This window comes from Ruditapes philippinarum, unplaced genomic scaffold (genome assembly GCF_026571515.1).
Source record: "Ruditapes philippinarum isolate M1 unplaced genomic scaffold, ASM2657151v2 ctg4979_1_1_1_1, whole genome shotgun sequence".
Classification (NCBI taxonomy): Eukaryota; Metazoa; Mollusca; class Bivalvia; order Venerida; family Veneridae; genus Ruditapes; species Ruditapes philippinarum.
This window is the reverse complement of record NW_026863576.1, coordinates 63,887-79,952: the sequence shown is the minus strand read 5'-3', so window position 1 is coordinate 79,952 and position 16,066 is coordinate 63,887. Positions and strand designations below refer to the sequence as shown.

Here is a 16,066-nt window from a genome sequence, read left to right as displayed (position 1 = left end):
TCTTATTGATAAGAAGTGCAGTGCACAGAAACTGCTGCTCTGCACTTATTATTTTTTTAGTTATTGCCCTTTGTTTTTTTTCATATTTCATTTTTCTCCTGGCCATTTCCCCTAAACTACATTGTTCACAAGGCGACACATCCGACTCGCGGAGTTCTAGTTATATTTTATGTGTATAACCACACTAACAGAAACAATCTGGGGACTAATAACTACCCACATAGTGTTGGTAAATAATTATTTCCGCTTCAAAGAGTAGATATTGGTCAAGATGACATAGTTCTGAAATTTTATGGTGCCAGATCACTTCTATATCTATATCTGCCATATACAAGAGAGAAAAAGTAGTTCTTATCTTGTTTTTATTGTAGTTTTTAACAGTATGAATAATGCCAGTTTTGATGGATGATTATTATGAACAAAATAAAAGTTTTTATAGGTAGAACACTGCCAAATTGTATTGACTAGAGAGATGTTGTACATGCAATATTTACATAAAATAGCCATCAGATCCAGTCTCTCTTATCAATATGCATCTGTTAATCTCCTTAATTTACTAACCCTAAATGCAATTTCATTTATTATACCCCCGCACAACAAAGTTGTAAGGGGGGTATACTGGAATCAGCTTGTCCGTCCGTCCGGCCGTCCGTCCGGCCGTCGGTTTTTTCTTGTCCGCCCAATAACTTAAGATTCCTTTGACCTACAGTCTTCATATTTGGCATGGAGGTTAGTCATGATTAGTAGATGACCCCTATTGACTTTGAGGTCACCAGGTCAAAGGTCAAGGTAACAGGAGCCTTGACTTCAAAAAGCTTGTCCGCCCTATAACTTAAGATTCCTTTGACCCACAGTCTTCATATTTGGCATGGAGGTTAGTCATGGTTAGTAGATGACCCCTATTGATTTTGAGGTCACTGGATCAAAGGTCAAGGTCATAGGGACTTTGACTTCAAAAAGTTTGTCCACCCATTTACTTAAGATTCCTTTGACCCACAGTCTTCTTATTTGGCATGGATGTTGATCATGACTATAAGGTGACCCCTATTGATTTTGAGGTCACTGGGTCAAAGGTCAAGGTCACAGGGACTTTGACAAAAGCTTTTCTTCTCAATTGCTAAAGAATGTCCTGTCCGCAATGTATTGATTTTGACATTTTCACATTTGAAGCATGTAGAATACATAACTTAGCAATGCACTGGCTTAGTAACCTCAGATTTGGCAGGGAGGTGTTCCTTGAGCTCTTAATGGCCACTGTTGATTATGACAAAGTGGTATGCGGGGGGTATTCACGCCATGATAGTGGCAGTTCTAGTTTGGGACTATTTGTTACTGTTTTATAACCATATTTTGTTTAAAATGTCAACATTTGCATTAATTTCCCCCCTCATAGTATTACACATTTTGTAAATTATACTCTATTTTCACAGACCAAATATTTTTTTATTTGTTTATTTAAATGCATGCTCAGTAAAGGTATTTCTAGGATGTCTTTTCAGTTGATGTATATGGTGACATGTTTCTGAACATTTTTAATCTGTAAATTCTATTTTTTCAGCTGTATATTTATGCAAGAGAACAATGCAGAACAAGCAACGTCTTGAACTGGCAGATTACGAGGCAGAAAACCTAGCCCGGCTTCAGAAAATGTTTTCACGGAAATGGGAGTTTATTTTCATGCAGGCAGAAGCTCAAGCCAAGTAAATATCAGTATATTTAGTTTTAAAGTTTAACCATAACCACACTAAATATTTAAAATGCACTTGTCCATTTTTCAATCCGGACAAAAGAATTCATCATTTTTTGGAAAAATTGACAAAAAAAGCGTGAATAGCAAATAGTGCAGACCATGATCAGTCAATAGTCAATTAAGAAGAGGTCAATCTATTTTAAAGAATGCAAATTCTTTCAGATTGCTTGTCTTATTTTAATATTAAAAAAAAAAAACATTCTGACAGGACTAATTAGCAAGTATATTCATTTCTTTGTTTACTATCATTTCTAAAGCCAGTTGTGCCAAGATGACCAAAAAACATGTAGATACACTGATTTAATGCATTTTGATGCCATATATGAATAGTTTATATATACAGGGTGATCAAAAATATCTGATACCATTTCAGTGTCTTGTTTGTTTTACTAAAATCGCACAATTTTAAATACCAAGACACATATTTAAACTAGGGATTTTGAAGTTGTGTATGAAGCTAAAATAGTAGAAGGCATGATGCTACAGTTTGAGCAAAATAAAAATATGAAACCCTCTTTAAAAGGTATGAATTAAAAATAGTGCTGTTATATAATCTGGAGAAACGACACAAGAGTGAGTTGTAAATATGAATTAATGGCGGTTGTTATGCCGAAGAAAATCATAATTATCACAATTATTATCACATTAATGTTGTTCTAGTCATGATCTCCTTAACACCTACATATAGTTTCTATAGAAACAGGAAATTTAAAATCTCAAAATAAAACATTATTATACTATTATTATTATATTACACAGAAAATGTTATAGTGTGGCTATTTTGGACAGTTGGTAATAATATCATTTAGGTGATTCCATATGAAATGTTTGTAGTTTTAGTGCATTAAGTTAAATGTCTTGAAAAATTAAAACCTTGACAGAAATTATCAATAATAAACTTGAAATAATTTTTAAAAAAAAGTGTTTTGAATTAAAATTGTGTTGGACAGAAACACACATTCATTTTAGGGCAAAAAATTTCCCTGGTTATTAATCGGTTACTCACTTTATGGTTATATAGCCATTTATAGGTTGATAAACTAGTTTTTTTTCACTTCAGGGCATTTTAAGATAAACCAGTTATTTACTTTCCAGGGTGATAATAAACCAGTTATTTACTTTAGACAATTTCTTTTCAGGTTGATAAACCAGTTATTTAGTTTAGGACATTACATTTCCAGGGTGATAAACCAGAAATTTACTTTAGAACATTACATTTCGGGGTTGATAAGTTATTTACTGTAGGGCATAATATCCTTTTAAGGTTATAAACTAGTTATTTAGTTAATGGTCAATATCTTTCTAGGGTTGTAAATCAGTTATTCACATTTGGGCATTATCTTTTCTGGTTGATGACCCAGTTATGGTCTTAATTACAGTTATCTTTTCATGATAAAAAAAAATATTTTCTTGGATTTTTAGAGTTGATAAAAAGCGTGACAAGTTGGAACGCAAGGTGCTGGACAGCCAGGAAAGGGCATTCTGGGATGTACATAGACCTGTTGTAAGTTATACAGAAAATGATCTAAATATTTTGATACATTGATGTAATATTTTATAATGTAACTTTCTAAAAAGTTTGCTTTTACCTGTTTGTTAAGTCATTCATATTCAGCAATAACAGCCAAACTTTGGCGCAAACTTGGTTTTAATGGTAAATTTTTTAAGGAAATGAAAAAGGAAGATATCAAATCCATTTTTTTAACAAATTTTACATTTCTAGCCTGGCTGTGTAAACACTACAGAGGTAGATATAAAAAAGGCTTGTAGAATGAACAGACATTCCAAGATGTCACGGGTAGGTACATGGGTAGGTTGACATGTTTTCCTTACTCTAACTATTCTGTTACCTTTCTGCAATACTAACAGAAACATATTACAATGTTTTACTTATGTTACTGGCTTATTTAACCAACCTTTCTACTATTATTTTTATTAATGATTTCATTATTATTCTGATTTGATAACATACTTTTTATTTCTCTGTTGCATTTTAAAAGCTTGATATATATAATTATATTCATTTGCAATATACATGTAGGCTTTATTATTTTTGTGCAAGCATTCAACCTGGTGAGGCCATTAAGTTTGTATTCAATTCAAACATTAACCATGTGTGTTTTGAATTGTTAATGACTGACAGGAAGGCTCAACTGTCATTGTCAATAGCACAAATTGAGTCAGGAAAGGTCACATGGGATACTTGACAGTAAAAATGTGTCAAAGATTGAAGATTCCTGTTTGAAACTTGCTTAATACGACCTCTTTGTTAATACTATGTATAATATAGGGGTAATGAATTCTATGGTTAGTATTTTAGGTGTCTGATCTATCTTGTTGTTAATTTTCTTTTTTTCCTGGGACAAAAGTCATTAGATTTTTATCTCATATATGCTCCCTTAGCAACTTCTATTATAGTTTCATTACACATTTATATAAAAGGAGTTGCTGTGTTAAATCTTTTTATTAATTGTAACATTACATTAAATGACGCTCTTGTTGAATATTTCATCACATTCAAATAGATACAGATAAAAAAATCTCAGGAATCACTAGTAATGGTATCATAAATATTATTTGCTTCATTAATTTCGAAATTAAGAGGCCAGAGATTGTCAGTAAAAGTGATTACATAATCAGGGTTATATCAGGGAAATATATATATAAACAATGTTTTGGCTTTTATAACTTAGTTGTCATAAATACAATTTTTTGTCACTTCTTTCCTGTCAACTCTAGTAATTTAAGGATCGCTAGTGACGCGGGTTTTAACCCTGTTGCCAGCAAGCTGTTGTTTTCTTGAGCAAGAAACTTTATACTCATAGCTTAGTACTGGTTGGTTGAAGTAATAAATTTAACTAATTTAAGAGTGTCTTTATATGGTTATAGCTTCTTACACATTCAAACTAAACTAAATTCTGTATATTAAGCTATATCACAAGAAAATTTCTACTGAGCCGAGCTTCTTTTGATTCAGCCTGACATTATTCTTTAACTTATTTTTTCTCATTCTGATAAAATCGACTCATAAGCAATTCTACAATTAATGATCCAGGTTTAGATCCCCAGCCCATCAACTAACAATACTAATTGTTTTCTGGGCAAGAATTAAAGGTCCCATGCATTTGTTCACTACACGAGGCATGTAATTGAACCAACATCACATCTGGAATGGGGCATCTACTGTATCATGCACAACACTTCATAATAACAACTAACTTTTTAGTGTGTGTAGCAATATGGGCAACTGCACACAAAAGATAAACTGAAAGAAGGATAAAAGAACTTTTAGTTAGATTGCTCATTTTGTTTAACTTATGTTTAACCTATAAAGCTGCACCTTGACATTTCCTTTATTTATACCAAAGAATGACCTTGGCCTTTTCTGAAAGTAGGATTAACTTAATGCTTCACATTGAAGAATTGAATTTAGATATTTGAACATTACAAACAGTTTCGCAATGGCCACAAATGTATGTCAGGCATGGTCTATGCATAGGATGCAGTTGAAAATGTAAAAAATTTAAAATTGATCTACTCAAATTAGGCCTGTCAAGGGTCAGGTAACTTTGGACATAAATATGTCCTATAGATGATAATTATATTGATTTATTTCATTATTTGTTTTTATTGTGACACAATTTGTATCTTTTTATAAAGCAAGTCTTGATATGCTTTGTCTGTAAAAGCTTTATGTTTTAAACCTGCATTAATTTATCTAGCTACATTGTGCTTCAATTGAGAATAAAAAGTCATTCATACTGTGTTTTTATGTTGCAGCCAAATTATGCTGTCCCTGGTGGCCGACTCAGCCCAAGTGTATCTGAGGTCGACCTAAATCATCCTGCTGATAGTCTGCGTAAAGACCTCTTACATGCTGTAAGTTTATAAGCTTTAAGTTTGTTAATTGACATGCTATAAACCACTAACATCACTGCAAGTTTGTTCACTTAAAACTGGTAAGTTTGTAAACTGACATGGTACAATATTGTTACATACATGTCAGTTAGTAAACTGACTTGATAAAGACCACTTTCAGGTCAGTTTGTAAACTTATGTCAGTTAGCTAACTGACATGCCACAAACCTCTTACATACTGTAAGCTTGCTTACTGACTTGGTACAAATCTTTTACTGTAAATCTGTAAGCTGACTTGGTATAAACCTTTTACTGTCAATTTCTTAATTGGTGCAAACCTCTTACATACTGTAAGCTTGCTCACTGATTTGGTACAGACCACTGTCATGCTAGTTTTTTAACTGACTGGGAACAGACCACTTAAAAACTGATATGATTCATGGATGGTCTTCAAATGGTTCCTGTCTGCTGAACAAGATGGCCACAAGAGCTATGAAAAAAGAAAACCCTTTAAACCACATCCCCTCCTCAACCATTGGGTTGATAAGGATGATGAACTCTACAGGAATAATCATTAGGTGGTCCTTAATAAGAATTGCTTATTTTGATCTGAGGAAAATGGCCACCAGAGCTAAAAAATGAACAAAGCTTTAAATGTCTTCTCCTTAACATTTATGTAGATTTTGATGAATCTGTACTAGAAATTATCAATATTATTATAGTCCTTAACTAAAATTGCACCAGTCTGCAGAATTACATGACTGTCAGAGCTTAACAATATTTCCTCCTCAACCTTTTGGTAGATTTTGATGAAACTTTACATATGTTTGTGGGGCGTCCGTGGCCGAGTGGTTAAGGTCGTTGACTTCAAATCACTTGCCCCTCACCGCTGTGGGTTCGAATCCCGACAGGGACTTTGGATTCTTTCATGTGAGGAAGCTTTCAAGCTAGCTTAAGGAACATCGGTGGTTCTACTCAGGTGCCCGTTCGTGCCTGAAATAATGCACGGAAGGGCACCTGAGGTCTTCCTCCACCAGTAAAACTGGAACATCGAGATATGACCTATACTGTGTTGATGTGACGTAAAACCCCAAACAAACAAACATATGTTTGTTTGGTGGTTCTTTACAAAAATTGCTAAAATTAATTTATTATGCTGAACAAGTTGGCTACCAGAGCAACATCATCTCAACAGTTTTGTAGAATTTGATGGAACTGTACATTAGGTCATTAGGTGGTCCTTTTTATAAATTTGATCAAGTCATTTTAATCTGCTGAGCAAGATGGCCGCCCTAACTTAGATAGAAATAGGCTTTTGAACCTTATGGTAGATTTTGATGAAACTTGATTGATAGATCCCTACTCTGACCTTTTATTTGAACAACAATATATTTAACAACAAATATTGACATGTGCTCTTTTGTGAACAAATATGTTGTGGTGAAATTCTTATTGTAATTCACTTATCTGATAACTAGAATTAAACAGGTTAGGGATCTATGCATAGGAATGACATAATAATGAACTCTTTTCCATATAAACAGTATCTTCAGGTGAGCAATTGAGGACCATCCTTGCACTCCTGTTTGTGATTTGTGACTATGTTTTAGTATTTTGTTGAGATATCATTTCTTACAGTGATTTAAAGAAGTCAATCTAGATCATTTCTCAGATTATTTCATGATGTATTTTTTTTATTAGGAAAAAAAACTTAATGAATGGTGAGAAAAAAATGAAATATTGTGATTTAAACTCTCCTCTGAAATCAATATATTTGAATGTTTGTGGAATCGCCGATCTGATCAGTTTATTTCTCTGCTTTCACATTAATTGTTGCAAACACTTAGTCTAGACATTGTTTCATTGCTTGATTTGTTGATGAGGTGTTCAAACTTGAGAAGTGAGGTAAAATATGACCATTAAATAGTACTTAAATATGCACTCCAGACCACAGATCAATGACCTCATAAGTTAAGTGCTGATCCGTCAGTCTGTTGACTCTAAGTGCAAAGTGTTGCACAGACTCATTGAACTGATTGTTCTAGTATTCTCAGGACTATATGATATATGGTCTAGTGGATGCCAAACTATCATGTTGTTATAATGTTATTTAAAATATTTATATTGACCTATGCATTAAAAATACAAGTGGTGTAACAGACATTTTTTGTTGATGATATTTTAAGCATTATCTTGCAAAATATGATTACATCTACCATTCATCCCCTATTTAAAAGTTGTAAGCAGTTGATAATTATGCAGAAAGAAATGTAATAGTTGGAAAAACATTGATATGTTGTTTAAATGTTCCAGTATAATGCATCAATGTTTTCAGATTGACCTGTTAAAGAAGAAATTAGAAAAGAGAAGAGTAAAAATTTCCAAAGTAACTGAAAGGTAAGATCATAGTTTATTGAATATCTTCATTAACCCTTACCCTGCTTGAGCCAAAAGTGATAAGCCTTTGCCATAAGTATATGGCCAGGCCAACCTGAAAGTAATTAGCCTTTGCCACCAGTATATGGCCAGGCCAACCTGAAATGTGATTAGTCTTTGCCACCAGTATAGGGCCAGGCCAACCTGAAATGTAATTAGCCTTTGCCACCAGTATAGGGCCAGGCCAACCTGAAATGTGATTAGCCTTTGCCACCAGTATAGGGCCAGGCCAACCTGAAATGTGATTAGCCTTTGCCACCAGTATATGGCCAGGCCAACCTGAAATGTGATTAGTCTTTGCCCACCAGTATAGGGCCAGGCCAACCTGAAAATGTAATTAGCCTTTGCCACCAGTATAGGGCCAGGCCAACCTGAAATGTGATTAGTCTTTGCCACCAGTATAGGGCCAGGCCAACCTGAAAGTAATTAGCCTTTATTACCAGTATAGGGCCAGGCCAACCTGAAAGTAATTAGCCTTTATTACCAGTATAGGGCCAGGCCAACCTGAAATGTGATTAGCCTTTGCCACCAGTATATGGCCAGGCCAACTTGAAAGTAATTAGCCTTTATTACCAGTATAGGGCCAGGCCAAGCTGAAAAGTAATTAGCCTTTGCCACCAGTATATGGCCAGGCCAAGCCAAAAAGTGATAAGCCTTTGCCATTAGTATATGGCCAGGCCATCCTGAAAAGTGATTAGCCTTTGCCACCAGTATAGAGCCAGGCCAACCTGAAATTTCATGCAGTCTTTGACCAGACTCTATACCATTTGTTCAAAACTTTATTTTTCATCTTGAAATTCAAAACAAGATGACAATTTACAAACTGGAAGGTGAACAAGTCCATTTTGCAAGTCAGTTGTTATTACATGGATTAAAAGTAAGATGCTAAAAGGGAAAATGTCTTTAATATCAGTCCTTTATTATGAAAATCTGACAAAATTTGGTATGGTACAGTTATGCACGTAAATGACTATATCTTATTATGTCCCAGAAAGGCGTCATATTAAAATCGCACCATCCATTTGTCTGTCTGTGCTCCCCACTTACACAACATTTGTGTCCAGATTGTAACTTTGTCATGCATTGAAGGATTTTAAAATAATTTGGCACATCTGAGTGAATGGGTAAACCATTTTTGAAACATTGTTACTGACAATAATCTGGGCTTGGGGGCATTTGTGTTTAACAAACATGTTCTTGTTTTTAGATACACATCCTACTGTTATGTTACTGTAAATGCACACATATATAACTATATACATGACTATTTGTTATACATCCTACTGTTAAGTTACTGTACACATATACATGACTATTTGTTATACATCCTACTGTTATATTACTGTAAATGCACACATACATAACTATTTGTTTTACATCCTACTGTTATGTTACTGTACACATATACATGACTATTTGTTATACATCCTACTGTTATATTACTGTAAATGCACACATACATAACTATTTGTTTTACATCCTACTGTTATGTTACTGTACACATATACATGGCTATTTGTTATACATCCTACTGTTAAGTTACTGTACACATATACATGGCTATTTGTTATACATCCTACTGTTATGTTACTGTACACATATACATAGCTATTTGTTTTACATCCTACTGTTATGTTACTGTACACATATACATAGCTATTTGTTTTACATCCTACTGTTATGTTACTGTACACATATACATGGCTATTTGTTATACATCCTACTGTTAAGTTACTGTACACATATACATGGCTATTTGTTTTACATCCTACTGTTATCTTACTGTACACATATACATGGCTATTTGTTTTACATCCTACTGTTATCTTACTGTACACATATACATGGCTATTTGTTATACATCCTACTGTTATCTTACTGTACACATATACATGGCTATTTGTTTTACATCCTACTGTTATGTTACTGTACACATATACATGGCTATTTGTTATACATCCTACTGTTAAGTTACTGTACACATATACATGGCTATTTGTTATACATCCTTCTGTTATGTTACTGTACATATATACAGTCGAAACTGTACTAACGGTCACCTCTTATCGGCGGTCACCTGACCTTAACGGCCATTTTGTGACGCTCCCGACGAAAACCACTCTATTTTATACATCTGTTCAACGGTCACCTGCTGTCCGCGGTCAACGGTCACCTAAAATGCTTCCCGACTGTTAAAGTCAGTCATCTTAAGCGGTCATCCTGGTGAAACTGCCAGGCAATCTTCTGCGGTCAGCCAGGTGAAACGGCCAGGCAATCTTCTGCCATTTATTTTTAAAGATGACACGTGTCACGGATTAACAAAAGCTACTTGTCAGGTGCTAGATATTAACACAAACCACAACATTTCAAGAAGTTTGCATAATTGCTCATCCGTGTCGTAATTACAAACGTTTGGAACGTCTCAACGCACTTGCAATTCGTTCTTTTGAGTTACTGTACGCTAGTTTTTTATTTTTCAATTTACCGATTTTAAGAAAAAAAGAAAGAAGAAAAAAATGCATTGTCGATGGCAGAAAGAAATTTCAGTTTATCCCGATTCAGATAAATTTTGTGCGTACATGGTACTTACCAAAGAAATGAAAATGAATTACATCGCCGATTGTCTAAATTCCTCAGTAATAAATTCATAAAAACACTTGCTCCATGTGTGAAAATAAAATTGCATAAATATAATGAGGTCACTGTTAAATCACACCCATTAAGTTTACACTGGTTTATTTATACTTAAATCAGATTTATTTGACAAAGAAATGAATAACTTATTTGGATAAAAACTGAATCCTCCATTCAGCAGCCACCTGTCTTAAGCAGCCAAAATGACTGCATCCCTTGGCTGGCTGCTTAAGACAGTTTCGACTGTACATGGCTATTTGTTTTACATCCTACTGTTATGTTACTGTACACATATACATGACTATTTGTTATACATCCTACTGTTATGTTACTGTACACATATACATGGCTATTTGTTATACATCCTACTGTTATGTTACTGTACACATATACATGGCTATTTGTTATACATCCTACTGTTATGTTACTGTACACATATACATGGCTATTTGTTATACATCCTACTGTTATGTTACTGTACACATATACATGACTATGTGTTATACATCCTACTGTTATGTTACTGTACACATATACATGACTATTTGTTATACATCCTACTGTTATGTTACTGTACACATATACATGGCTATTTGTTATACATCCTACTGTTATGTTACTGTACACACATACATAACTATTTGTTTTACATCCTACTGTTATGTTACTGTACACATATACATGGCTATTTGTTTTACATCCTACTGTTATGTTACTGTACACATATACATGGCTTTTTGTTATACATCCTACTGTTATGTTACTGTACACATATACATGACTATTTGTTATACATCCTACTGTTAAATTACTGTAAATGCACACATACTTAACTATTTGTTTTACATCCTACTGTTATCTTACTATACACATATACATGGCTATTTGTTATACATCCTACTGTTAAGTTACTGTACACATATACATGGCTATTTGTTATACATCCTACTGTTATATTACTGTAAATGCACACATACATAACTATTTGTTTTACATCCTACTGTTATGTTACTGTAAACATATACATTGCTATTTGTTATACATCCTACTGTTATGTTACTGTACACATATACATGGATTTTTGTTATTTTTTACAGTTACACCTCCTATTATGATCAGTATGCAGAATATGATGCTTTTTGTACCCCTGCTGACCCAACGAATCCATGGATAACTGACAGTACTGAGTACTGGGATCAAGATAAGACTATGTAAGTTACCATGGATACCTGAATGTTTCATTTGTTCATATGAATTCATCCTGAAAATACAAGGTGTGAAAATTACATTAAAAAAGACATTAGTTTCCTGTTACAAGATGGAGTAGCTGTTAAGTCACTTAATCACAAAATTATTATTAATTGTAGCCTGCAAACTTAGATATTCAGTGAATTTGGGTTGCGCTTCTGAAAACTGAAGTTTTTTTAAGTTTATATTGTAAAAGTTTATAATGTAAAACAGTACTGAATGTTTCAAAAGCTGATCAACATTGAACATGTCATAAATAGCAACTGTATTTTATTGGACAAATAATGGCCACAATCTTCATCATGTTGTAAAACCAGTTACTTTTTCATATTTTGATAATAAAAAAAAATGGATGAATTATTTAACAAATAAAACATGGGCTTGAGGGCAATATGCAAGTTTACGGACTGGTTGGTCAGACTGAGGAAGGTATATTCCTTCCGAGGTCTGACCAACCAGTCCGTAAACTTGCATTTTGCCCGAAAGGCCATGTTTTATTTGTTATATTATACCGAATCTAAATCCTTTCATCCATTTGTTTTGTGCTGTCATTTTACTATTATTTGCTTTCAAATAATAATTTTACTTGTTCAGTGTGTGAAATATCTCAAACCCTAGTCGGATTTTGTTTAATTATTTTCAAATTAAATATTTAATGTTACTAGGCAAAAAAAACCGGGACTTTAGGAATTTCACAAACTGTATAAATAAAATTTATAATTAAATCAAAGACAAATCATGACAAATCACATCAACATGTAATTTTATGTCTCTGATAAAAAGGCGAATCGCCTGGCCATTTTGACAGTTTGTGTCATCGTGAAATTCGCATGTCGTCAAAGTTACGTTAAAACGGTCTTCATAACAATTATGGACCGCCCCCGGTCTGTATGCGGTTTATGGACCGGGTGACGTCATATTAAATATAAAAGAGCATAATATGCAAATGAGGTATAATATTACATTATAAATATATAATATTTTGTGTTTTCATGTATGTATTTTGAAAATTTCACTGTATATCCAAGATGTAAATTATGTATATTTTATAAATTATGTTTTTGAGGCCCACATGGATGATTGGATAACCAAATGTTTAAAGACTTGACATACTTACTATTGTTTGTATTATAAATGTTGTAGGAATGCTAGAGATATACCATTACGACGTGTTAAGAGATGGGCATTTTCTATAGAGGAATTATTACGTGATTTTGCAGGCAAGGACCAGTTTAGTAAATTCCTCGATAAGGAGTTCTCCGGTGAAAACCTCAAGTAAGTCAAAACACGTTCATTACTATTTCAGTAATTACTGGGCCGAAAACAAAACACCTTTTTTTTCTAGACTACCATTGCCTGAGTTATTTGTTGAGTTTCAAATTTTTGTTTGAACAAAATATTTTCTGCTGACAAACCATTAAATGTGTAATAAAAGAAACTTGATCAAGCATTGTAAATGCAATGATATTAAGATTTAGGATATTTATTTAGCTTCCTGATGGGAAGAAGTGTAAAATCCAAGAATATTAATTTCACGCGTTTCGTAGTATAGCGTGAAATATTTGTCTTCTCGAAACGTACATAGTTTACGGTATTGGAGGTAATGGTCAGTTGTGCACAAGATTATCGTGCTTTTTCGAGTAGGCTATCTATATCAGGGTTATAAATACGGAGTGTAAAGATTTTTTATTCACTTCTACCCAGACGATTTCAATTTTATATTATTTTAATCGTGGTGTAATATTAAAAGTGGATTTTTCCCTGAATTTCAACTTTATTTTTTTTTATTTTTATTTTTTTTTTCACATACTTTCAGTAAGCTTTTTCTTACAATACATACATTTTAGCAGGCTTTTAATCAGGCACTAGTTAAAAAAGAAAATGGAAAGTTGTATTTTACTTCATAAAAAACGTTTTCCTTGTTAAAAATATTAAAGCAAGAGTAACGCACAATATAATTTGTATGTATATAATGCTACATTTATGATGCTTTACCATATACCTGCAAGGAATGAGGCCCGACATTCTTACGATCCGACATTGACAAATGGGCACAGGGTTTTCAGAGATATTTTCATTTAAAAAATGTTTTTACCTCTGTTTTTTACCTGGGCGAGTCGGTTCGTCATTCAATCTTTATGTTAAATTTTGGTTACAAGTTTCAATAAATTGTACGGAAGTTTAGGTAAATACGTTGAAATGTTATTCGCAGGTATATGGTATTTTCATTTGCAATATTTAAACAAGTAGATTTACATGTACATGTATAAAGATGACATTTTATCAGTTATATTTGTATTGTAATTAAGAAATGTATTCATAGATCTTTTACTTTTAGATCTCGAGACATGTTTCTTAATGTTTCTCTTTTACATGTATAAATGTATGATGTAACCCGGCTGCACTTCTACTTAAATAAACTACTCGTCTGGTATTGCATTAATTAGTTTAGTTTTGTATTCGTAACGTTTTTAGTCAAGAAAAGACCCATAATTCTACCTTGCTCATACTGAGACTTTAAGCTTTACTGGAACATGAAAATCTGGGGTGCCCCTCCATACATTATTCCAGGCACAAGCCAGCTCTTTAGAATCATTGACCTTTCTTCAGCTAACTGATAAGCTTACTCACATGAAAGTATCAAAATTTATTGGAAGGATTAGAATTCACAATGCTGAAGTATAAGTGGTTCAAAGTCAGTGACCTGTACCTCGTACCGACATTGCATTTAGAATTTGTTGCAGATTGTTGTAACTTATATAAAGTATAAAGGGAGATATTGTAGTTGATGTGGATTAGCCTCCTGATAATCCATAGGTTTTGTATTTTGTTTTAAGATGATCTTTACTTTATTCCAATGAAAAGTCTAAGATGACTATAAAATCAAGGAAATTAGTTCTCTTAAAATAATTGTTATTTGCACAGGTTGATATTAAAATGATATATTCTGCAAATAACAAACATATTAAATGATAATTGTATGCTGTATTTTCTTGCAGATTTTGGCTAGCATGTCAAGAACTGAAATGTGTGAAAGTTGCTGAATTACATGATAAAGTCCATGAAATTTATTCGTAAGCTTTTTAAAAAAAAAATTTATAAACTTGTATTTTGTATTTTGACTTCAAAATGCATGACCCACTCATGGTCATTGGTAAATAACCATTTCAATTAACCGTTTTAGTGAAGTTTTCATTTATGATCTTTACTTTCAATACTAACAACATTGTTCCCTATTTACTACATTGTCGCCAGGACTGACAACTCTTGTTTAAAATATATTTTTAGCATTAATCGGAGGGCATACAGGCAATATCATAGGTGTATTATTATATTGAGTCAAAAAGATTATGGAAAGAACTAGAAAATTATACATTGGATATTGAATGTCTTAAGTGTTTAAACTACTTTTTTTTCATAGGCATGAAACAATTCTGATGAAAAAATAAAATAGTAAATGGTAAATTTTTCAGTGAATTTCTAGCCCCTGGTGCCCACAATCCCGTCAACATAGACGCGAGAATATCAGAGTTAGTAAGGAAACGTGTGGATGATAACCCTAACAGATATTGTTTTGCTGAAGCTCAGGTACTTTTGACATTCACTAAATATCACTTCTAGGTTCAGGATATTTTCACATGTATATTTTAATGTCACCCCTTAAATAACCCTCTCACATCACTGTTCACTCAGTTATAATATATATTTATAAAATATATGTAGGAGCTACCACTGTGAGTCAGAAAACTTTGTTAGGTCAGTAATGACTTCTGCATTATTTTATTATTTCTGTTATAACACTGTTCTGAAAATCATTAGGCAAATAAATTTACTACAAATTATTTCCCTTTGAGTATCACTTAAATATGGTATGGGCAATGACTCTTAAATAATAAAATTTTATTCAATTTTTGATGAATCATGCCTCCAAATTCATTAATTCTTGATTTGTGAATTATTTTTTCATTCAAAGTTCTTTTTAAGTAGAAAATTGGCAGAATGTATAGGCAAGAAAATTGTTAATAGGCATGCATTTATAACTTTTAGTGGGAATAGAAACTATTGTTTTTTCTTGACAATTTTCTTAGTTGCTGGTAAAATTCTGTAGAGATTAAAATTGCAATGGAAGCATTATTTTTT

General features: G+C 32.9%; 1 protein-coding gene across 4 annotated transcripts in view; it reads left to right on the top strand.

The window, feature by feature from the left end:
• Positions 1-16,066, top strand: part of LOC132722556 (regulator of G-protein signaling 7-like) — a 42,495-nt gene that overhangs the window by 11,949 nt on the left and 14,480 nt on the right. For 2 of the 4 annotated variants that reach the window (XM_060707073.1, XM_060707072.1), the window contains exons 5-13: positions 1,559-1,700; positions 3,173-3,254; positions 3,474-3,548; positions 5,531-5,629; positions 7,944-8,005; positions 11,776-11,889; positions 13,070-13,201; positions 14,926-15,000; positions 15,400-15,514. In XM_060707073.1, the coding sequence (XP_060563056.1) occupies positions 1,559-1,700; positions 3,173-3,254; positions 3,474-3,548; positions 5,531-5,629; positions 7,944-8,005; positions 11,776-11,889; positions 13,070-13,201; positions 14,926-15,000; positions 15,400-15,514 (896 nt within the window). Of the gene's footprint in view, positions 1-1,558; positions 1,701-3,172; positions 3,255-3,473; positions 3,561-5,530; positions 5,630-7,943; positions 8,006-11,775; positions 11,890-13,069; positions 13,202-14,925; positions 15,001-15,399; positions 15,515-16,066 lie in introns of all 4 variants that reach the window. The other 2 variants (XM_060707071.1, XM_060707070.1) reach the window with 1 other exon arrangement.